Here is a 26,049-nt window from a genome sequence, read left to right as displayed (position 1 = left end):
TTTTTGGGTAGTCCAGAGAGGAGTGCGTTAGAGTAATCTAGTCGACTGAAAACAAAAGCGTGAATTAATTTCTCAGCATCTTTCAATGACATAAAAGGTCTAACTTTTGCTATGTTTCTTAAGTGAAAAAATGCTGTCCTAGTGGTCTGATGAATATGCGATTTAAAATTCAGATTACAGTCAACAGTTACCCCTAAGTTTTTTACTTCCGTCTTAACTTTTAATCCTAATGCATCAAGTTTATTTCTGATAACCTCATTGAATCCATTATTACCAATCACTAAAATTTCAGTTTTCTCTTTATTTAGTTTGAGAAAATTACTATTCATCCATTCAGAAATACCAGTAAGACATTGTGTTAGTGAATTGAGAGAGTCGGTGTCATCAGGTGCTATTGATAAGTACAGCTGAGTGTCATCAGCATAGCTGTGGCAGCTCACGTTGTAACCTGAGATAATTTGACCTAATGGAAGCGTATAGATTGAGAAGAGCAGCGGACCCAGGATAGAGCCTTGTGGAACACCATATAGAATATTATGTGTCATTGAGATGTGATTACCACAACTCACAAAGAATTTTCTGCATGCCAGGTAGGATTCAAACCAATTTAAGACACTGCCAGAGAGGCCCACCCATTGACTAAGGTGATTTCTAAGAATATTGTGATCAATGGTATCAAATGCGGCACTCAGATCTAAGAGGATGAGAACAGATAAATGGCTTCTGTCTGCATATACCCGCAAGTCATTTACTACTTTAACGAGTGCAGTTTCTATGCTGTGATTTGTTCTGAAACCTGACTGAAATTTATCAAGAATAGCATGTTTATTGAGGTGGTCATTTAATTGCAAAATGACTGCCTTCTCTAGAATTTTACTTAAGAAGAGCAGGTTAGATATGGGTCTAAAATTTTCAAAAGCAGAGGGATCAAGATTATTTTTCTTGAGCAGGGGTTTAACTACAGCAGTCTTAAGACAGTCTGGAAAGACCCCCGTATTTAATAACAAATTTACTATGTCAAGAATATTATCAATTAGCACGCCTGAAACTTCCTTGACAAACCTTGTTGGTATTGAGTCAAGGACGCAGGTGGAGGGTTTTCAGTTGAGAGTTACCCACTCAGTTCCTTGGATGAATGACATCATTCGTAATATCAGGCGTTCCTGTGAAATAGCTGAGCACCTATGGAAGTCAAATCTGGAAGTTCATCGTTCTCACTTAAAGGATTTACTTACTTCTTTTAATTCTTTGGTTAGGAATGCTAGAACATGGTATTTTTCAAATCTTATTCAGATGCACAAGCATAATCTCAAAGTGCTATTTGATATTATTAATAGTATTATTTTTCCATCTCAATCTTTTACTCATGTTTTTTCTAATAGTGGCTATGATAATTTTCTTACATTTTTTATTGGCAAGGTTAATGTTGTTCCGGATAATACTGTTCCAGCTGTCTTACCTAGTGATCTCATTCACTCATGTTCTGAGTCTTTTGTGTTCTCAGAAGTTTCACTTTCTGATCTTTCCGACATGCTAAAGAAGATGAAACCTTCATCATTGTCCTTCTGACCTGTTGCCAACGTCATTAATGTTAAAGTGTTTGAGTTGTATAGGTCCGTGCCTTTTGAATATCATAAATTGATCCTTGAGATCTGGTATGTTTACATCATATTTTAAACATGCTGTAATTCAACCACTGTTGCAAAAATTTTATTCTAAACCTAACCAAGTTAATACTTTGGTCACATTGGTTGATTGTCTGTCTCAGGTTAATGACTGGCTCAGTAGTAATTACCTGCTGTTGAATTCAGGTAAGACTGAGGTACTAATTGTTGCTCATCCTGTTTTTCATTCTGAGATTAGTTTAAAATTATCTTCTGTTTCTCCTTTTATTAAGACAAGTTTACGTAACGTTGGTGTTATTTTTGACCAGTCCCTGATGCTTGATGAATATGTAAGATCAGTCAGTTGCTCGTGTTTCTTTGATTTAAGAAATCTTTCTAAACTAAGAAATGCTGTTTCAAAGTCAGAATTGGACATTCACGTTCATTCTTTTATTTCCTCGCAACTTGTTTACTGTAATGCTCTGTATATGGGTTTGAGCAAGTCCTCTTTCTCACGTCTTCAGTTAGTCCAAAATGCAGCTGCCAGGCTCCTAACTCTCGCTAGCCAGAGTGATCATATCACTCTCATTCTGCACACACTGCACTGGCTCCCAGTGTTTTATAGAATTAATTTTAAAGTTCTGGTACATACTTTCAGAGCTTTGCATGGACAAGCTCCTGAGTACCTAACCAGTCTGCTCCAACGCTATACAGCTTGTCGGACTCTTAGATCTGGGCAACAGGGTCTTTTAGTTGTCCCATACACTACGCTAAAAACCCATGGGGATTGTGTCTTTCAGTCTGTGGCACCAAGACTATGGAATAGCCTGCCTTATAGTCTGCGTGCAGTTGAGTCTGTTGATTCTTTTAAAAAACAACTAAAAACATTTCTTTTTAAACAGGCATTTATTCAGGGCAGTATAGTTCCTATTTGTTTATTTATTATTTCTATTGGTTTTGTTGTAACTGTATTTGTACTGTATTTGTTGTTCGTCTCTCTGTGACCTTTTGTCTGTGAAGGGTGCTACATAAATAAACTACTAACTAACTAACTAATAGTGAATAACCATGTATCAAAGGCACTTATTGATTCAGGTCTGCAGAAAATGTTACTAGCTCACAACTTACAAATGACTTGTAATTACTACCAATACCCTAAAAATACAACCTTGTGGCTGTCAATGGCAGTCCACTTGGGAAGATATTTCAACAGCACACTTAAACTCCTTTAAATGTTAAAGTTGAGGCTCTGCATTGTTTTCTTGAATATTATTCCCTCTTTCCCTGTTACTGCTGGTCACTGACAAAAATTCTATAAGAGAGTAGCACTTGAAAGATATTGTTCAGTTGAGTCATTTTTGCAAATCATTCTATTTCACTTCCTGTGTTTTAAATAAATGAGTTTCTCTCCTTTTATGAGTTTTTTTTGGATGTTTACAATAAACAGAAATCTTTTTGTGGGAAATCTTCCACCTAACCTTTCTTATGGCTGTGTCATTGAATTGCTGCTTGGAGCCTAGTCGCCTAAGGAGATTAATACCATTTCTAGACCAGGACACTCATTTATCTCAGTAAAAGTGTTTTATTAATTGTCCTCCTAACTTCATTGGAATTTAGGTGAGCTCATTAGTTGTTCTTACTCACTAGCAGCTGCCAGAAGATGACATTTAGGCAGTGATCAGCACATACTTTTTGTGAAGGGCTAAGTTTTTTGGAAATGCCGGGCAACAGTGAACCGAGATAGAATAATATTTACCACAAATTTTATAAGTTAAGTGAAGTGTGGGCTTAAAAAAACAGGTGGGCTTGGCTATGCTGTTTTACAACTGAGTACGGCTCGTTCTTCAGTCTGACATTTCAAAATATAGTGCATTTTTCTTCTTTGCCATCTTTTATTCTGTGACAGAACACTTAAATTCTATTCCTTAGATGAAGACCAGAGTTAAAGAAACCTTGTTCTTCCTGAACTCGATCACAATCAGGTCAGGTCAGGTTGGGGAGCATGCACTGGTGCAGTGCGATGCTGCACCCACAACAACACCAACATTTATTTATATAGCATATTTTCATGCAAATGATGTAGCTCAAAGTGCTTTACATGATGAAGAAAGACAAAAAAGACAAAATAAATAAGAAAATAAAATTAGTGAACACTAATTAACATAGAATAAAAGTAAGGTCCAATGGCCAGGAAGAACAGAAAAAACAAAAAAAAAAAACACTCCAGACAGCTGGAAAATAAAATAAAATCTTTCCTATTGGCAAGCTATTCCAGATTTTAGGTGCATAACAGCAGAAGGCTGCCTCACCACTTCTTTTAAGTTTAGCTCTTGGAATAATAAGCAGACACTCATTTGAAGATCTACGGTTACAATTTGGAGTGTAAGGTGAAAGACATTCTGAAATATAGGATGGAGCTAGATTATTTAAGGCTTTGTAAACCTTAAGCAGTATTTTAAAGTCAATTCTAAATGACACAGGTAATCAATGTAGTGACTTCAAAACTGGAGAGATGTGTTCAGATTTTCTTTTCCTAGTTAAGATTCTAGCAGCTGCATTCTGCACTAGTTGCAATCGATTGATGTCTTTTTTGGGTAGCCCCGAGAGGACTGCGTTACTGTAGTCTAGCCAACTACAAACAAAAGCGTGAAATAATTTCTCAGCATCTTGCAATGTTATAAGAGGTCACAATAGATAAATGTGGTCTAACTTTTGCTATATTTCTTAAGTGAGAAAAAGCTGTCCTAATAATGTGATTAATATGTGATTTAAAATTCAGGTCAGAGTCAATAGTTGCCCCAAATCCTATTGCATCAAGTTTATTTCTAATAATTTCATTATATTCATTTTTGCCATGTGTCTTTGAGTTATAATTAGCACAACTAACAAAGAATTTTCTACCTGCCAGGTAGTACTCAAACCAATTTAAGACACTGCCAGAGAGGCCCAACCCTTGTGATCAGTGTTATCAAATGCGGCACTCAGATCTAAGAGGATGAGAACAGATAAACAGCTTCTGTCTGCATTTACCCACAAGTCATTTACTACTTTAACAAGTGCAGTTTCTGTACTGTGATTTGTTCTGAAACCTGACTAAAACTTATCAAGAATAGCATGTTTATTGAGGTTGTCATTTAGCTGCATAATGACTGCCTTTTCTAGGATTTTACTTAAGAAAGGCAGGTTAGAAATAGGTCGATGAAACAGCTCTAGATCCTGGTTGGGAACCCCCCAGGCAAACACGTGGTCCAGTCTTACCCTCAGGAAATGGCCATCTGTCTGCCACAACCAGCTGTTATATGGGTGTTCCCTTGGCCTGGTCCAACCACTCCGGTCTTCAACAAAAAGGATCCTGCGAGCCGGTTCTCCCTCAGGGAATCACACCACATGGCGGTTGTGCCGTAACTGACACTCCCTCACAATGCAGGAAATTTGTCTCATTCAGGACTCTGTGAGCAACCGCTCATTAGACACAAAGTCAAACTAGCAGTACCAAAGGAGTCCGGTCTTCATCTCAGGTCACTGGATAGCATCCATTTCTCACAACCATACAGAAAGACATGAAGCACTAGGGACCTAATATACAGTGCATCCGGAAAGTATTCACAGCACATCACTTTTTCCACATTTTGTTATGTTAGAGCCTTATTCCAAAATTGATTAAATTAATTTTTTCCCTCAGAATTCTACACACAACACCCCATAATGACAACGTTAAAAAAGTTTACTTGAGGTTTTTACAAATTTATTAAAAATAAAAAAACTGAGAAATCACATGTACATAAGTATTCACAGCCTTTGCTCAATACTTTGTCACTGCACCTTTGGCAGCAATTACAGCCTCAAGTCTTTTTGAATATGATGCCACAAGCTTGGCACACCTATCCTTGGCCAGTTTCGCCCATTCTTCTTTGCAGCACCTCTCAAGCTCCATCAGGTTGGATGGGAAGCGTCGGTGCACAGCCATTTTAAGATCTTTCCAGAGATGTTCAATCGGATTCAAGTCTGGGCTCAGGCTGGGCCACTCAAGGACTTTCACAGAGTTGTCCTGAAGCCACTCCTTTGATATCTTGGCTGTGTGCTTAGGGTCGTTGTCCTGCTGAAAGATGAACCGTTACCCCTGCCTGAGGTCAAGAGCGCTCTGGACCAGGTTTTCATCCAGGATGTCTCTGTACATTGCTGCAGTCATGTTTCCCTTTATCCTGACTAGTCTCCCAGTTCCTGCCGCTGAAAACATCCTCACAGCATGATGCTGCCACCACCATGCTTTACTGTAGGGGATGGTATTGGCCTGATGATGAGCAGTGCCTGGTTTCCTCCAAACGTGACACCTGGCATTCACACCAGAGTTCAATCTTTGTCTCATCAGACCAGAGAATTTTGTTTCTCATGGTCTGAGAGTCCTTCAGGTGCCTTTTGGCAAACTCCAGACGGGCTGCCATGTGCCTTTTACTAAGGAGTGGCTTCCATCTGTGGCTTCCATCTCTACCATACAGGCCTGATTGGTGGATAGCTGTAGAGATGGTTGTCCTTCTGAAAGGTTCTCCTCTCTCCACAGAGGACCTCTGGAGCTCTGACAGAGTGACCATCGGGTTCTTGGTCACCTCCCTGACTAAGGCCCTTCTCTCCCGATCGCTCAGTTTAGATGGCCGGCCAGCTCTAGGAAGAGTCCTGGTGGTTTCAGACTTCTTCCACTTACATATGATGGAGGCCACTGTGCTCATTGGGACCTTAAAAGCAGCAGAAATTTTTCTGTAACCTTCCCCAGATTTGTGCCTCGAGACAATCCTGTCTCGGAGGTCTACAGACAATTCCTTTGACTTCATGCTTGGTTTGTGCTCTGACATGAACTGTCAACTGTGGAACCTTATATAGACAGGTGTGTGCCTTTCCAAATCATGTCCAATCAACTGAATTTACCACAGGTGGACTCCAATTAAGCTGCAGAAACATCTCAAGGATGATCAGGGGAAACAGGATGCACCTGAGCTCAATTTTGAGCTTCATGGCAAAGGCTGTGAATACTTATGTACATTTGCTTTCTCAATTTTTTTATTTTTAATAAATTTGCTAAAATCTCAAGTAAACTTTTTTCACATTGCCATTATGGGGTATTGTGTGTAGAATTCTGAGGAAAAAAATGAATTTAATCCATTTTGGAATAAGGCTGTAACATAAAAAAATGTGGAAAAAGTTATGCGCTGTGAATACTTTCCGGATGCACTGTATAAATGGTACATACGTCCGTTTCCACGCTCACATCACAGTGTATAAAAACTAAACTTGGTGTAAAGCCACGCACATTTTCACACCAGGTCAATCCATTACGTATGCAATTTCTCCGCTCGGTTTGCAAACTGGCGGCACCCAGCAGCATCAAAGCAGTGCTACTGTTCCATGGTTTCCCTTTATTTTTTAGATTCACATCCCTGATGCGGCTTTATCAAATACAATAGCTGCTTTATTGTTGTCCAGAGGTGGGTAGTAACGAGTTACATTTACTTGAGTAACTTTTAAAAAAAATTGTACTTCTATGAGTAGTTTTACAGCACCATACTTTTTTACTTTTACTTGAGTACATTTATGAAGAAGAAACGCTATGCTTACTCCGCCACATTGGGTAACACTCGACTTGCTACTTTTTTCTATTTACACATTTTATACACTATATTTTACTCAGAGAGAAGTCGCTAGTGAATCTACTGCATGACTGTTTCACCAATCAGACATAGCAAAAATAATCACATGCTCCGTTTCATCAATCAGACGTAGCAACAATAATCACATGACTCCATTTCACTAATCAGACGTAGCCACGCAGTCATATGACCACACACAAACTTCCTGCGTCTGCAGCCTGTGAGAGACTTTTTAGTCATACAGGGCTCCTGTTCACTACTAAACAGTCAAAGCTTCACTGCAGGAACCTTGAGAGCCAACTCCTACTGAAGCTTAAACATGACTTTACTGAATGAAGAACTAGCACTTTTTAACCAAACATGCACAGGCATAGACAATCAAGGTAAAGTGAGACTTCTTGTACGTGCACAAGCTGCCTTGTGCTAATGTTATTTTCTATTGTGCTTTTTGGAGGGCAAGTGAATATGCAGTATTATACTGTCAGTGTACAGCATATCTTGTCACTGTAAGTAGTTTGCACTGTTCAAACATACATGTTACCTACTGTAGGTATTGCCTTCAAAAGCTTTGTTGTGAGAAACTGAGAATTGGAACTTTGTGTTATTTGTGCATCTTTATTTTGTAAAGACGTTATTTATTTTTACTCATTTTTTATTTTGTTATTTGGAAATAGCAGAATTTGCACATTATTTTATATTTTTGTCTGTCTTATTACATCTCTCTATTATAAAAAAAAATCCTGGAGAGAAACAGTAGGGTGACGATACGTCATCTTATAAGATCACGGAAGACACTTAAAAGACCCTCGAGACTAAAGAGATTGGCCATGGTGCGTCTCTCGTGGACTTTAAACATGAGACTTTGTGCTAAGAGATTGTCTCGCGATGATGTAGAACATGAGATTCTTGCAAGATACGCCCTACTTACAACCAAATAACAACACGGTGAGGAACACACTCAGTCAAACACTCAGTCATGTTTTGGCTTTGAGCACACACAGATCCAGGGCTCTCAGCGCATATAAAGCATACAAGGACAATATGTTATAAATGAAACTTAGACAACTATAATAAATATTATATATAATATAAATATTATAATAATAAATATTATATATAATATAATAAATATTTTTTAATTTATTTTTTTCTCCAGCCTTTGGAGTTTTTCTTTGTTTTTTCTGTCCACCCTGGCCATCGGACCTTACTCTTATTCTATGTTAATTAATGTTGACTTATGTTTATCTTTTATTGTGTCTTCTATTTTTCTATTCATTTTGTAAATCACTTTGAGCTACATTTTTTTGTATGAATATGTGCTATATAAATAAATGTTGATTGATTGATTGAACTAAGCGAAGAAGAAAGCAGCATGGAGAAAACAGACTGAAAAGTGTTGGAGAGACAAAAAAGAAAAAGAATAATCTAGGTGCAAATTCAGAAAATAAGGAAAGTAATTATCAACCCAGAACAAGTGGAATTAAAAAAAGCATGTCCAATCCAGACTTTGGCGCTATACACATGCAGAGCAGGTTAGAGATTATGAAAGCAGTGGAATTCAAAAGGGTCAAAAAAAAAATGATGTGATAAACATTTGGAGAAAGTTAAAGAATATGAAAGTAGGAAAATTAGAAAGTTTTAAAAAATGAAAGCAAAGATCGCAGTAGCGCAAACAAATGGAAATTATTACTCAAAAAAGGGAAAGTAATTACCATGGACCAGGTGTCATTGAAACAAAAGCAGGATAAAGCGAGGTCTGAAATTAAAGACAGAGTAGAAAACAAAGTAAAATGTCAAAAAGAGTTTAAAAAACAAGGAGCAAAACACATGCAGAGCAGGTTAAAGATAATGAAAACTGGAATTCAAAAGACTCATAGAAACACATGCAGAGCATGATACATAATATGAAAGCAGAAAAAAACAACAGTGCCAAAATAAACATAGTAAACATTGCATTAGCACAAAGAAAGAGAAATTATTACTTGGAGAAATAACAAAAATGCGAATAGAGATCGAATATATGGACATAAGTGATATGTCAGAAATATGTAAATATTGTAAGGCTTTGAAGTTTAAGTCAAGAGAATTTCAAAAACGGAGTTTACCTCATATGCATTTATTGATTACTTTGCAAAAGAAATTATTAACTGATGATGTAGATCGTTTTGTCTGTGCTGAAATTCCAAACAGAGAAACCTATCCTAAATTATGGTACAAAGTCATTAAACACGTTTCACTGATCTCATTAAAATGATTCAGCACACTGGGATTCGAAAGATTCCAAATATTGATTTTACAGAAGTTCTGAAATAAAAGTGAAACTAATAAAATAGCAACAATTCAAAGAAAAAAAAATCTTAAAATTGTGTATCTGGAAAAACAAAAATGGGAGTTGGTGACCGAAGCCCCCTAGTTTCTAAAAAAGAAATAATGTATTATGATCAAACAGTTACTCAGTACTCTTAGTTGAGTAATTTTTTGGATGACTACTTTTTACTTCTACTTAAGTAATATTATTTTGAAGTAACTCTACTCTTACTTGAGTACATTTTTGGCTACTCTACCTACCTCTGGTGTTGTCACTGTCAGCTCACCACTCTGAGTATTAACCCACTGTATCTGAGTGTGGAATCACAGCACTACAGCAGCTAATCGGATTATCGGGATACAGCATTTAGCTCACGCTGCCTCTGCCATGCGCACAGTCTATATGAACTTTTTCCATTCAGCAAATGCTTCAGAGCCTTTCCTGTAGGTACCTGGTGCTTCAGAAACAGTTTCATACCAAGAGCTCTAAACGCACTGAATCAGTCCATCAAGTGTTCGTACCTCACCGTAAACTTACACTATAGTTATAATATTGCACAACCTGAGCCACTTTATAAAGCACATACTGTATTCACATATGATGAGGACTGTCTTCTAAGTCCATTTAGATTTCCAAGCGTTATCTTCTTGGAGCTCTTGTAATCATTTTTAAGATGAAATGCAGTGACATATTTATTACAATATACAGATTTTAAAATTCATTAAAATAATGTATATTGTTAATAATTAAACATGTGAGGACACTGTGGACAGCGGTAGTGACGAACTGGCAGGGATTTTTCCTGCCTCGTGCTGTATGCTTGCTGGGATTGGTGAAACCCAAGATGGATAGCTGGATGGAATAATTAAAAATGTACCAGAAAGATATTTTAATGTTCAATAAAAGTTTTGAAGAATCGGCATTCTAAGCTTACAGATGGCTTGCCATCTATTACAGAGCTGATTGTGTGGCGATTGGTTACTTAGAGAAAGAAAAGATAGGACAGGAATTGGTTAGTATGTTTGACAGACACAGTACTGCTGTAATAAAGTACTTCATCGAGGGTCGCACACGGCACAGCAATCATCTTGCGGGAGGCAGGAACAATCTTGGACAGTGCGCCAGCTCATCGCTAATACTGTGCCACCATGTCCCCATGTTTAATACATGGTTTAATTCCTATCATTATGAAAATGATATCAAGTATACATCTTAATATTTAAATTATTCAGAGAGCTGTAATATTATGAATGTAATTTATTCTGTTTCCTGTCGGTGGAAGAGAAGGACCGTTTAAGAAGCATGTAGTGATTCACACACATAGACTACATTGAAGAACATATACAATTTGAAGCATTTGATTTGAATCCCATTTGATTAGTTACAATGGGATTTGAGAAACTAGTAAAGTAAATGATTTTAAGTTGAAGTTTATGACGTTCTACTTTAATGACAATATAAACCACATGATTAAAGTGGAAATTTCGAGATTAAAGTTGACATTTGGACTTTTTTTCAACTTTGTTCCTATTTTATTTTCCTTTTTCTGTACCCTAATACGCTTCTATATGACACTCAGACAGTGGGCTACGACTTGCCTTTTCACGGCGATTTTGATATCTGACCACTTCTTATTTTTTTCTGGCACTTTGCAACTTTCTGAACTTGAACTTTCAAATTTCTCCGCCACTCTGTTACTCAATCAACTTCCTTTTGTTGTTTATATCACTGCTTAAAGTTTCTCCTTGCCTCTACTTGGTATTCACTGAAATTCTTCTTTTTCCCCCATTCTTTTGCCATTGTCTTTTCACAGAACGCAAAACATAAGGGGCTATTTATTTTGATTTGCATATTCAAAGAGGCGTAATTGTGGGAGGAGTCTGGGAGGGGCGGCAGGCGTGTGCACGAGAGTTACATTTCACACAGACTGGGATTTATGGAGCGGAAAAATGTAGAAGTTGGCGTATGCACAGATTTATGCATCTGGATTTTTTGTGCTTACTCACATTGCTTTTTGTGTACTCCATGTTTTCGTGCAAATTCTATGCACAGCGTTATGCATGAGTCCCCAGGACTCTAAAGACTTGGAGCTTCATCCTTTTGCATAGATATTTGAGAGCACCATACATACCTTTCCAGCGATCTCTTGACCCCCATGATCTTCCAATCTGTCTACTGACTTCATAGGAAGAGTCACCAGAGACATGAATGTCACATGCAGAGTTAAGTAAATCTCTTTGACAAGGTTGACACTCTCTGCACAGACACACTTCTGATGGCTGTTCCATAAGAGGTCAATAATAATAAAGACTAATGAAATCTTGAGTCTTCCATTTATTCTAAAACGGTAAAAATATATTTTTCTTAGTAAATGTTTGTGAAATCGGGGTGGAATGGTGGCAGAGTACTTAGCTTTGCTGTGTCATAGGTCGGCATCTTGAGTTTGAAACTTATGATCAAGTTATTATGTCGGCTTACAAGTTCCATCTTGGTCTATGTAGATTTTCCTGCCAATTACTCTGGTGTCAAAGATGTATGTTGTTGTCGTTGTGGAGTTCACACATTCTCCTGGGTTTGTGTATTGTTTTTTTAACTCTGGATGCTTCAGTTTCCCTTTCACATTCATAAAGACAAGCTGGTAGATTAAATGGGTATTATGAATTAACCCCATGTGAGTGGGCTCTCTGATGGGCTGCTTTCTGCCTTGCACTTAGTTCTATTAGAATAGTCTCTGACTACCTACAGTCCTGAATTGTTTGGGAATGTTAAATTGTGTTAGATAACCTGAATTGGAGACGCTATTTAGTTAAATGCAGCCTGCTATCTTTTGTTTTAATGGTACATGTACACTTTATAAATATTTGTATAAAATTGAGGTCTCATTTAATGTTCTAAGCACTAAATGTTGAAAAAGCCCCTTTTCAAATTCTGCCAAGTAAATAAAAGTAAATAATGGTAGAGATTAATTATTACTTTGAAAAGTGCTTCCACTTCATTATTTATCAAGAATGACTGCATAATATGTTGTTTTTTTCTCTTTCAGGGTCCAGACGAAGAGAAAGGAGAGAGTGAGGATAAAGGTACCAGAGGCAAGAAAGAACAAAAACTAACTAATCAGTTCAACTTTAGTGAGAGAGCCTCTCAGACACATAACAACCCTCTAAGGGTAAGATCTGACAAAAGTAGGACTCGGTGCCTTTTATTTATACTGTGTTATATGAAAATTAATTTGTAAGGAAAAGTTTTCCAATAAATTAGAATAAGGTGATGGAAATATTTGTGCTGTCCTATCAAAAGAAACTTTTATGTGTATGTTTATATTTGTATACACTTAACACTAGAATTACCAGAGCCAACGAAAAAGCTTGTAATTCCGGCCCACCTTAAATCCCTTCACACCTCTCTGTCAGTGTCTTTTGTTTTCTAAATGTGTCAATAAGCCCAAACAGCAAGCAGCCTGCTGTACCATCCTCCCCACCGCCTCAGAACAGGCAAGAATGAAGAATTTTAATGTGTGATCTGTCAATATAAAAAAACAAGTTTTTTGGGAATCTATACTAATAAAAGGCAAAGTCCTCACTCACTGACTCACTCATCACTAATTCTCCAACTTCCTGTGTAGGTAGAAGGCTGAAATTTGGCATTCTCATTCCTTACAGCTTACTTAGGCTGGGTTTCATTTCGAAATTCTACGCGTAATGGTCATAACTGGAACCTATTTTTCTCGATATACTGTAATGGACGTTAGCTCGATGGACGTGGGGGGCGGAGCTGCGTGTGACATCATTACGCTTCCCACGTAATCACGTGAACTCCCAAAGCGCTGAAGAAAAACGCTGAATACTTTATTCGCCAGATACAAGTTTAATGAGAAGACACAAGGTATAAACGAGACTTTGGATCACTTTGTAACGGAGTTAAAATTGCTGTAGCGAGAAACTTTTAAGTGCCGGGTCTTAGCTAACATTAAATAAAGCCGTGGACATAGCAACATCACACAAGAGAGCAGCTCACGTGAACTGACTGACCACAGTACGAGTGATCACTTCCATGCATCAAACCTGTTAAAAAAACGCATTACACAATTGACAAGGTGGGAAAAAAATGTGCTCTGAGCTGAGCTCCACAGCTAACGCGGTCTTGCGGAAGCAACTTTGTCACGCTGCCACCAAATACTCACAGAAAAATCCACAAGTTAATACACACGCTGTCTCTAGAGTTTCTCCACGCTCAATGTATTTATTCCTCGCATCCCCATTATACCCTCTGGTCTCCCATTTCAATTCAAATGCCTCAAATTTCCAGTAAGGCTCTGCTTTGCGATGACAATTAATAAGTCTCAGGGACACAATCCACAAAAGGTTGCCATTGATTTGAGGCAACATTGCTTTCCTCCTGGACAAAACTATACGTTGCATTCTCAAAAGTAGTCTCAGTGCACAGGTTGGTCATATTACAATCAGAGTGCTGAACTGACAACGTGGTATACGCGGGGATTTTGCTATATACAGTATACTAGCAAAATACCCGCGCTTCGCAGCGGAGAAGTAGTGTGTTAAAGAAGCAATGAAAAAGAAAAGGAAACATTTTGAAAATAACGTAACATGATTGTCAATGTAATTGTTTTGTCACTGTTGTGAGTGATGAGTGTTGTTGTCATACATATATATATATCTACATATATACACATACATATACATACACACATACATACATACACACACATATATACACACAAATACATATATATATATACATACACACACACATATATAAACATATATATACATATACATACATATCTACATATATACACACACAGCTATTTCAGATCAGTGCAATACGCTGCTTGTTAAAACGGATGACTCCGCTCTTACGTGTAAGTCTGCGTGGATATTATGAACTATCGTTATTGTTCAAGTTCTATTTAAATTTTAAATAGAAGGAATTTTTATTTAGTCGACAGAAATATCTTTGGTAGGAATGGTAAAACAGACAGGAATATTATTCTGAATAAATCAACTCAAACCTTAAACAACTTATAATATTTTGCTCTCCATAAAAATATATCCTGTCTAAATTATACAAGTTAGAAATAAAGTAAACGTTAAAAGAACAAACATTCAAATTTCTTTACTCTTATGTAATTTTATATAAAAATAAACTTAGATTTTAAATATCCCAAAAGATTTTGCTCTCCATAAAAATATATCCTGTCAAAATTATACAAATTCAAATATGAACATGCTGCATAACAAAACCTGGAAATATAAATAAAATGTGTTCCTTTCAGCAATAACAAATCAAATCATTCAGTTGTCTTTGCTCATATGTCATTTTAGAGCTGGACGCCTGGCATCTTTTTTGGCAACAGGTTCGTTTCTGTTTGGTGTGAGGTTCTGTGTTGTGGAGATTCTCAGGATGGATTGCAGGTGCTCATCAGTGAGGCGACTCCTGTGTGCTGTTTTGTTAGTCTTTATCACTGAGAAGAGCTTCTCACACAGATATGTGCTACCAAACATGCACAAGGTTCGAGCCGCATGTAGACGGACTTTTTGTTCTTCAAAGTCACCAAAGCGCCGTGCAAACTCAGTGCGCACTCAGTTTATCAGCAAAGTGCGTATTTGGGAACACCGTAGTGACGACTTGGTTTAACATTACTTGGCAACAGGGAAAGTGGGGCAAGGTGCACTGGTGCATTTGTGTCTCCCATAAAAGCAGCTTCACTTGAAATCACTTTGTGATTGTGCACGGTAAAACGTCCGCTGAAGTGTCAGATTCTTATTTAATTATTCTGCTTTCTGTATCTTCTGCATTGCATTCAGGTTACCCTGATGTTTTGTCTCATAGTGCCGTCTTAGATTAAATTCTGTAATTACAGCCACATTAGCTCCACAAATGAGACACACGGGTTCAGTAAACATATACTCAGCCTCCCATCGGTTTTAAAGGCTCTATTTTCAGAATCAACTTTTCTCTTCAGCATCGTGTGAGCTAGCTTCGCAATAACTTGCAGCATCATAAGCTAGACTTGATTAACGCGTAAGTGTTCGCAAGGCAGCTGAAGCGCTGCATTATGGGATCTGTAGTTTATTGTGTTACCAGCGCTTCATATACCGGGCCATTAATAACAATAATACAGTATATAAAATGATCTCGGGCGGATATAATTACACGCCGGGCGGATGTGGCCCGCGCCCTTGAGTTTGACACATATGGACTAAATAGAACTTGAAAAGATATATTTTTTCAAATGTGATCGCGCAATTCAGATAGAGTTGACGCACTACAGCCTGCATGCCTCAATAAGTCATCCTCCCTCGCTCTTACTTTTTACCGTTCATCTAATGAATACACTGAGTATGGCTTTACCAAAACAATCATTGATGGCGAATAAAGTATCCATTATTCGAGTATGTAGATCGGGATATATATATACATATATATATATATACCCGCGTATCGCAGCGAGAGTAGTGTGTTAAAAAGCTAGAAAAGAAAAGGGAACATTTTAAAAATAACGTAACATGACTGTCAATATACAGTATTTGTTTTGTGAGTGTTACTGAGTGTTGCTGTCATCAAGGATTTGATTATCATTATTTCTTTCAATCAGGTTCGTATTTGTAGGATGTGTTGTGTTCAAGTTACATTCCGTGTTTGTCAATCGTTGTAAAGATGACAGGTTTCATTCATCGATTCGTTTCTTACTGCATCAATAAACAGCTCGTCTTCTTCTTTATCTGAGACCTGACACACTGCATGCACGGTTTTTTACACTGTCTTCCTTTAGCGGGACATTGACTTTTTCCAACGTGTGCTTTGTTTCCGCAGTAGTTGGATTTATGAATATGCTTGTATGTATCAGGCGCTTCATATTTTTGCTGCCTTTTCAATTGTGTAATTTTTGTTCAGCTCTTTGGAACTGTTGCTTTTATCTGTGCACTGCCAGTTCACGTGAGCCGCTCGGTGTACATGCATCGAAGGTTCCCAGCTGTGCTGGTGCCATCTCGTGCTATGTCCATGGCTGTGTTTAATTTTACCTTAGTCCTGGCACTTAAAACTTTCTCTCAGTTTCGCTGAGTTTGTGTCAAACACCACCCTGACCATCTCATCTTCCTCTCCATAAGCACAGTCCTTCACCCGTGAATATTTAGTGGAGTTTGCTATTGGATTGCCGCTGACGGACGGCCTTATATGGGCAGGCACTAAATTACAAACGCCAGCGCAGCCTGTCTATGAACTTAATTTAAAGTGTAGGTTTACATCGTGCTTTGTTTCCGAAGTAGCAGAACTCATGAATATGGTTGTATATATAACTCGCTCGCTTCTTATTGTTTCGCTGCCTTCTCAATTATATAATGCATGTTTTCTTCAGCGCTTTTTGAGGTCTTCCTGGTTTTCTATGTACTGCGTGATTACGTGGGAGGCGTGATGATGTCACACGAAACTCCGCCCCACGGCTTTCAAGCTCATCTCCATTACAGTAAATGGAGAAAACAGCTTCCAGTTATGACCATTACGTAGAATTTCGATATAAAACCTGCCCAACTTTTGTAAGGATGCTGTAAGGAATGAACCTGCCAAATTTCAGCCTTCCACCCACACGGGAAGTTGGAGAATTAGTGATGAGTCAGTGAGTGAGTGAGTGAGTGAGTGAGGGCTTTGCCTTTTATTAGTATAGATACTGTATATATGTAGATATATACAGTATGTATGTGTATATATATATATATATATATATATATATATATATATATATATATATATATATATATTGTGGTCCCCGTGCCTCCTCCAGACCGAGAGGGGGCGTCCGTCCTGGTTATGTTGGGGGCCTTGGGTAAAAGGCTTGGAAGCCCAGCCCTGTAGGGACCCGTGGCCACCGCCAGGCAGCGCCCCGATGCCGGTATATCCCATGTGGTCCCTGGCTGGGGCTGGAGCCTGGCCGGGATGCTCAGAAGGACCAGAGGAGGGCTTGTGCCTCCTCCAGACCGAGAGGGGGCGTCCTTCCTGGTTATACTGGAGGCCTCGGGTAGAGGGCTTGGAAGCCCAGCCCTGTAGGGACCCGTGGCCACTGCCAGGCGGCGCCCCAGTGCCTGATTATCCCAGGAGCCCGGCACTTCCGCCACACCAGGAAGTGCCGTGGGGAAGACGACAGGGGACACCCAGGCGGCTTCCGGGTGCGCAGCCGGCACTTCCCCACACGGGGTGTGTCCATGGAGATTGCCTGGAAGCAGCTGGAGCCCATCCGGGTTCCTATAAAAGGTGCCGCCTCCCTCCAGTCATGAGTGGATGTGGGTGGAAGAGGACAGAACTGGAGAGGGACGGAGGCGGTCGAGAAAAGGCAGAGAAACTGTGTGGCCTGGACATTGGGGAATCGTGCAAGAGGCACTGGGGTTTGTGAGCCGCGTTAAATTTGTAAATATTGTAAATAAACGGTGTGTTGGGTGAAACTATGTTGTCCGTCTGTGTGTGTCCGGGTCCAAGTTCACAATATATATATATATATGTAGATATTTATAAATATATATATATATGTAGATAGATATATATATGTAGATAGATATATATATATATAAATATATATATGTAGATATATATATATATGTAGATCTGTATATATGTGTCTTTGTGTATATATATATATATATATATATGTGTGTGTGTGTGTGTGTGTGTGTATGTATGTATGTGTATGTGTGTATATATATGTATATTTATCTGTATGTATGTATGTATCTATGTATATGTGTGTGTGTATGTATGTATATGTATGTGTATATATATGTTGATATGTGTATATATATGTATATATGTAGATGTGTATATCTATACTAATAAAAGGCAAAGCCCTCACTCACTCACTCACTCACTCATTCACTTACTCACTCACTCACTCACTCACTCACTCACTCACTCACTCATCACTAATTCTCCAACTTCCCGTGTGGGTGGAAGGCTGAAATTTGGCAGGTTCATTCCTTACAGCTTCCTTACAAAAGTTGGGCAGGTTTTATTCGAAATTCTACGCGTAATGGTCATAACTGGAAGCTGTTTTTCTCCATTTACTGTGATGGAGATGAGCTTGAACGCCGTGGGGCGGAGTTTCGTGTGACATCATCACGCCTCCCACGTAATCACGCAGTACATAGAAAACCAGGAAGAGCTCCAAAAAGCGCTGAAGAAAACATGCATTATATAATTGAGAAGGCAGCGAAACAATAAGAAGTGAGCGAGTGACATATACAACCATATTCATGAGGTCTGCTACTTCGGAAACAAAGCACGATGTAAACCTACACTTTAAATTAAGTTCATAGACAGGCTGCGCTGGCGTTTGTAATTTAGTGCCTGCCCATATAAGGCCGTCCGTCAGCGGCAATCCAATAGCAAACTCCCACTAAATATTCACGGGTGAAGGACTGTGCTTATGGAGAGGAAGATGAGATGGTCAGGGTGGTGTTTGACACAAACTCAGCGAAACTGCGAGAGAAAGTTTTAAGTGCCAGGAGTAAGGTAACATTAAATACAGCCATGGACATAGCACAAGATGGCACCAGCACAGCTGGGAACCTTCGATGCATGTACACCGACCGGCTCACGTGAACTGGCGCAGTGCACAGATAAAAGCAACAGTTCCAAAGAGCTGAACAAAACCTAATTACACAATTGAAAAGGCAGCAAAAATATGAAGCGTCTGATACATACAAGCATATTCATAAATCCAGCTACTGCGGAAACAAAGCACACGTTGGAAAAAGTCAATGTCCGCTAAAGGAAGACAGTGTAAAAAACCCGTGCATGCAGTGTGTCAGGTCTCAGATAAAGAAGAAGACGAGCTGTTTATTGATGCAGTAAGAAACGAATCGATGAATGAAACCTCTTATCTTTACAACGATTGACAAACACGGAATGTAACTTCCTACAAATACGAACCTGATTGAAAGAAATAATGATAATCAAATCCTTGATGACAGCAACACTCAGTAACACTCACAAAACAAATACTGTATATTGACAGTCATGTTACATTATTTTTAAAATGTTCCCTTTTCTTTTCTAGCTTTTTAACACACTACTTCTCATGATACGCGGGTATATATATATGTGTATATATATATATCCCGATCTACATACTCGAATAATGGATACTTTATTCGCCATCAATGATTGTTTTGGTAAAGCCATACTCAGTGTATTCATTAGATGAACGGTAAAAAGTAAGAGCGAGGGAGGATGACTTATTGAGGCATGCAGGCTGTAGTGCGGTCAACTCTATCTGAATTGCGATCACATTTGAAAAAATATATCTTTTCAAGTTCTATTTAGTCCATATGTGTCAAACTCAAGGGCGGGGCCACATCCGCCCGGCGTAATTATATCCGCCCGAGATCATTTTATATACTGTATTATTGTTATTAATGGCCGGGTATATGAAGCGCTGGTAACACAATAAACTACAGATCCCATAATGCAGCGCTTCAGCTGCCTTGCCGAACACTTACCGCTTTAATCAAGTCTAGCTTATGATGCTGCAAGTTATTGCGAAGCTAGCTCACACGATGCTGAAGAGAAAAGTTGATTCTGAAAATAGAGCCTTTAAAAACCGATGGGAGGCTGAGTATATGTTTACTGAACCCGTGTGTCTCATTTGTGGAGCTAATGTGGCTGCAATTACAGAATTTAATCTAAACGGCACTATGAGACAAAACATCAGGGTAACCTGAATGCAATGCAGAAGATACAGAAAGCAGAAGAATTAAATAAGAATCTGACACTTCAGCGGACGTTTTACCCGTGCACAATCACAAAGTGATTTCAAGTGAAGCTGCTTTTATGGGAGCACAAATGCACAGTGCACTTGCCCCACTTTCCCTGTTGCCAAGTAATGTTAAACCAAGTCGTCACTACGGTGTTCCCAAATCGCACTTTGCTGATAAACTGAGCGCACTGAGTTTGCACGGCGCTTTGGTGACTTTGAAGAACAAAAAGTCCGTCTACATGCGGCTCGAACCTTGTGCATGTTTGGTAGCACATATCTGTGTGAGAAGCTCTTCTCAGTGATAAAGACTAACAAAACAGCACACAGGAGTCGCCTCACTGATGAGCACCTGCAATCCATCCTGAGAATCTCCACAACACAGAACCTCACACCAAACAGAAACAAACTTGTTGCCAAAAAAAGATGCCAGGCGTCCAGCTCTAAAATGACATATGAGCAAAGACAACTGAATGATTTGATTTGTTATTGCTGAAAGGAACACATTTTATTTATATTTCCAGGTTTTGTTATGCAGCATGTTCATATTTGAATTTGTATAATTTTGACAGGATATATTTTTATGGAGAGCAAAATCTTTTGGGATATTTAAAATCTAAGTTTATTTTTATATAAAATTACATAAGAGTAAAGAAATTTGAATGTTTGTTCTTTTAACGTTTACTTTATTTCTAACTTGTATAATTTAGACAGGATATATTTTTATGGAGAGCAAAATATTATAAGTTGTTTAAGGTTTGAGTTGATTTATTCATGAATAATATTCCTGTCTGTTTTTACCATTCCTACCAAAGATATTTCTGTCGACTAAATAAAAATTCCTTCTATTTAAAATTTAAATAGAACTTGAACAAATACGATAGTTCATAATATCCACGCAGACTTGCACGTAAGAGCGGAGTTATCCGTTTTAACAAGCAGCGTATTGCACTGATACTGAAATAGCTGTGTGTGTATATATGTAGATATGTATGTATATGTATATGTATGTGTATATATGTAGATATATATATGTATGTATATATGTGTGTGTGTATATATATGTGTATATGTATAGATATGTATATATATATATATATGTTTATGTGTGTGTGTGTAAATATATATATATATATATATATATATATATATATATATATATATATATATGACAACAACACTCATCACTCACAACAGTGACAAAACAATTACATTGACAATCATGTTACGTTATTTTCAAAATGTTTCCTTTTCTTTTTCATTGCTTCTTTAACACACTACTTCTCCGCTGCGAAGCGCAGGTATTTTGCTAGTGTGTATATATATATATATATATATAGATATGTGTATGTGTAGATATTTGTATATGTAGATATGTTTATATGTATATATGTTTATATGTGTGTGTGTCTGTGTGTATGTATATATATATATATATATATATATATATATATATATATATATATATGACAGCAACACTTAAAACAGTGACAAAACATTTACATTGACAATCATGTTACGTTATTTTTAAAATGTTTCCTTTTCTTTTTCATAACTTCTTTAACACACTGCTTCTCCACTGCGAAGCGTGGGTATTTTGCTAGTTGTAAATAAACAACAGTACCAATAAAAATTATTGTAGGAATAAAACATGTTCATTTTTAGTAACTGAAATCCCTTGCTCCCAATACATAAATCCAACTTTTGATCTTATTTTAGCTGTTAGATGCCAGCAATTCCACACTAGTATTAGAGGCTATGGAAATTGTATAGTAAAAGTTTAGCCCGTGTTTTTTTCATTTATTCATCAATGAAGTTGGAGGTGGATGTTTAAGGAGAAAAAAGACAGATGTCTTCTTCACCTGTAATTTGATTGCAGATAATTAAATATTAATTTTTTCCTTGCTCAATCAAGTCTATGTTTCAACTGAGCTTTTCAAATTATGCTTTTTGGAATGGGATGAAGAGAGGATGGCTTTCAATACATCCTTCAGTTATTATGAATATTATGTCATGTTTTATAGTTTTGTGAAATAAAATATTTTCAAAATGTGTTTGGAGCATTTTTTCCTGTTTGCAACATTATTTTTTCATCCAGCTACAATATATTGATCATGTCTGTGAAGTTTTAACAAAAATGTCAAAATAGTCAGTTTAATAAATGAACAATATTTGGACTGTACAATTTAAAGTAAAGCCATAATATGCCTTTAGCTAACTGTAAAATCAGTTCTTGAAATACCTTGGTAAAATAGGTAAAATTTGCTAATGAACAGATTAATATTTTTCAGAATTTTAGCACTTTAGTTTAGATTTCCGTAACAAAAACGGATAATAAACATTTTGTTTGGTCACTTCCAGCAGGGCAAATTATTTTGGATATTGTTTGGTTATGCAGTTTTTCTTTATACCTCAATGTATACCATCTTGTATCCGATACACTTGACTTTTTTATGTTTCAAGATGTTTAGTGCTGCAACACAATTCCTGCAAAATTTTGGAACATCTTCCTTTTGTTACTGATTGAGTTCATGTGCCTTTTTCTGCTCATCCTAGAACTTTGATTTTCAACAGATTGTGTCTTTCATTTTTCTATGTTTTCCTGTATGATTATGCTGTTAGGAAAAGTTGATCGGAAGAATTTGTTGCTTGCCAAACTCACTGATGGGTTCATAAAAATTTGTTACATATTCTTTTTGACATTTTTGTATATTTGTATTTAAGTATTGTGGACACTAGAGGGTACTGTTGCTCCTCAAACCCAACACAGCAGACACAAGTTAAAAGAACTAAGTTTATTTATTTTTAGGAATCTCTTCGCAAAACATTTCCCACCACCCTAGCCACAAGCAAATAGGCACAGCACACAGTTATTCTTTTTTCTTTCTCTGTCTCTTTGTCCTCCGCTTCTTCCAGCAAGCTTCATCCACCTTCCACCCAATTCTGGCTCATCCCTGTGATGTTGGTTAAGTCCTCTTACATTGGTTATATATATATAATTTAGGTTGAAACCTCAAGCCATATGGCTCCTCCACTTTCCCAGTACCCCCTAGCAGCACCCATGTTACCCAACAGGGCTGAGATAAAGAAATCCAAGTCCCATGGTGCCCTGTGGGAATCCGGGTCACTGCTACAATCCAGGGGAGCTGCCATCTATCGTTCTGAGGGAGGCAGGTTCCTTAAGAAGCTGCCTTCCCCTATCCTTCCATCTCTGGGGCGTTGCAGCTGGGCTGGGCTGCTGGCTGTCTCTTACAGTATGTGTTTATTTATTGTTTCATTGAGACACATCAGGTTTTAATAGTATAGCTTTTTTAATATGTTGTTTATGAATGTTTACAGTGAGACTGCTGTTGGTTTGTTTTGTTTCCCTCTTAAATAATTTTGCCAAGCTTATTAATATACTGTTAGTCTATGTAATATTTTTGAAGTATTTATGAATAAAATAAATATTTATTGATAAAAATTGTTGTGTTGGGCTCTTTTTTCAAGTATATCATAAAATTTCACATATTAACCAGTAGTTGTCCATTTAATTTGTTAGGAGAAAGCATCACAGACTGAACCTCCACCTCGAGCTAACTTCTCTGCCATCGCTAACCAGGTAAGTAAATGACTGTGTCAATGATATTCTGGTGAAGCGATTTTTTAAAATATTATATGTCTGCATATAACAGCGTCAGTGCTTAACTTTTTTGTTTATGAATAATTAGGATCATTTTCAGAGAGGCATTGATATTATTGTCACTATGTTAATGTGATTACCGGTATAAGGGGGCAACAATGTAGAGAATATAGCAGTGTTTAGAAGAGAACATTTTTGCAGTCAGAGATTCAATAACTAAAATGGATTAGGTCTGATGCACTGTAAAGACCTTTGTCAAGACCCAATTCCCCAACTTCGATAACTCTTTAATAAGGTATATCTAAATCGTTGTCCTACTCAATAAGTGGAGTTAGAGAGAGACTGAGGTTAATCTTTTTGTAGCCTTGTTCCACAGTCTAGAGAATCACTTGCAAGATTTTTCTTTGGCTCATCAGCGCTTCAGTGACTGGCAATAGACAGATACTTGCACCTTCAATATTTTCCTTCTGTGAGCAAAGAAAACACAACAAGCTGCAGCTTACATGAGATTAATACATAATAGTAATGTTGTAAACACCCTGAAGATTGCCTGTGTTTATATACAGTATATACACTCACAGGCTACTTTATTAACACTAGAATTACCAAAGCCTACGAAAAAACTTGTAAACCCGGACTACCTTAAATCTGTTTGCACCTCTCCATCAGTGTCTTTTGTTTTGTAAATGTATCGATAAGCACAAGCAGCAAGCAGCCTACTATCCCATCCTCCCACCGCTGCAGAAACGGCGAAAAGCTCTCCCAGCTGTATAGTGTAAATGATATATTGTTATTTGGAACACATGCATTTCATGTGTGTTCCTTGTCTACAAAGTGTAGCATGACAGACATTTTGAGCACATACAGTACCTAAAAGGCAAACTTTTTTCATGTTTTAGTACTAACGACAAAATTTTAACATGAATTGTAATGTGTGAAGACTGAAATCCATATATGAAATAAGCACTTTCACAAAAAGGTACAAGTGTAACAAAACAAGTGCACTTTTATTCAAGACTATAACCGAAGAAAAAGAAATCGGGTTAGTGTACTTTGTTGTTATGACTGCTTTGGTAGTACAGCGGTAAGAACCACTGACTAATAATCAAGAGACTTGAGCCTTGCTGCATCACAAAATAAACGTTTTGCGTAGTGAGCTGCTCTTATTGTTACTATTATAGAATAAAACATACATTTGTTTTGAATCTGTAACAGCCAGTGTAAAAATATGGTACTTGTAAAGGTTAGCATTTTTTTTTTAATTCAGTTTTATTCTCTCAGTACACAGTCGCTCCGATCTGACACTGTTAGTTTTCAAAGGCGTGCTATAACAGAGGTGAACTCAGATGAGGACAAGGGTTCTACATTTGAGAAAGAGAACAGAAGCCCTCCCTGCAAGAAACGTTCACTCACATATAAGAAAAACACAGCTGCACTAGGCATAAAGGTGAAAGATGGCACCGTATGTAGGTAGCAAGAGGTCCAGTGTCATCCTGCCAGTCTGTCAGCCCCACACCTGTCCTTCAAAGAAAAAGCATGGCTTACAGAGCTCACCAAGGTATCATGCAAAGCCCAGTTTGTGATTACTGTAGATCCCGAATACAAGCCGACACGGTATATTAGCCAACCCCCTTCTCTACCTACTAAATTACATGTATTTGCTGATGACTGGTATTTAAGCCGACCCCCTTCTCCAAGCAAAATTTTCTAAATTTCCTTAAAAGTGTCTCTTCAGGTATATTTATTATGTTTATCGGTGAGAATTTGAGACTTCCGGCATTTTTGATGGAAACCAGGAAGTGATTGCGGAGAAGTTTGGTAAAATGAAACCTTTGTGTTGAAACTATATGCGCAAATACGGTACATCAGCGGGTGGATTTCCGGAGACTCGTTATAAATTTGATTAACTTAAATACGCAATACAGTGGACCCTTGACTTACAAACTTAATTTTTTCGCGAAGGCTAACTCATAATGCGTTCCGAACCTCCCACTACAACACTTACTTAACCTTTTCATAATAAAAAAGGGTTGTATAATGTGCATAATTTACCAAAACACCAATACTTTTTCTAATGTGCTAACCAAAAAGTTATAAAAAGTGCCTAGCCTACC

General features: G+C 37.7%; 1 protein-coding gene across 2 annotated transcripts in view; it reads left to right on the top strand.

Annotated features, from left to right (window-relative positions):
• The window catches only part of dnai1.2 (dynein, axonemal, intermediate chain 1, paralog 2), a 346,056-nt gene that overhangs the window by 145,589 nt on the left and 174,418 nt on the right, over positions 1-26,049 (top strand). For both annotated transcript variants that reach the window (XM_039759139.1, XM_039759138.1), the window contains 2 exons: positions 12,595-12,717; positions 23,855-23,914. In XM_039759139.1, coding sequence (XP_039615073.1) covers positions 12,595-12,717; positions 23,855-23,914 — 183 coding nt within the window. The remainder of the gene's footprint in view (positions 1-12,594; positions 12,718-23,854; positions 23,915-26,049) is intronic.

This window comes from Polypterus senegalus, chromosome 7, assembly GCF_016835505.1.
Source record: "Polypterus senegalus isolate Bchr_013 chromosome 7, ASM1683550v1, whole genome shotgun sequence".
Classification (NCBI taxonomy): Eukaryota; Metazoa; Chordata; class Cladistia; order Polypteriformes; family Polypteridae; genus Polypterus; species Polypterus senegalus.
Note: the sequence above shows the minus strand (reverse complement) of the source record. Positions and strands in the feature narration are given on the sequence as shown.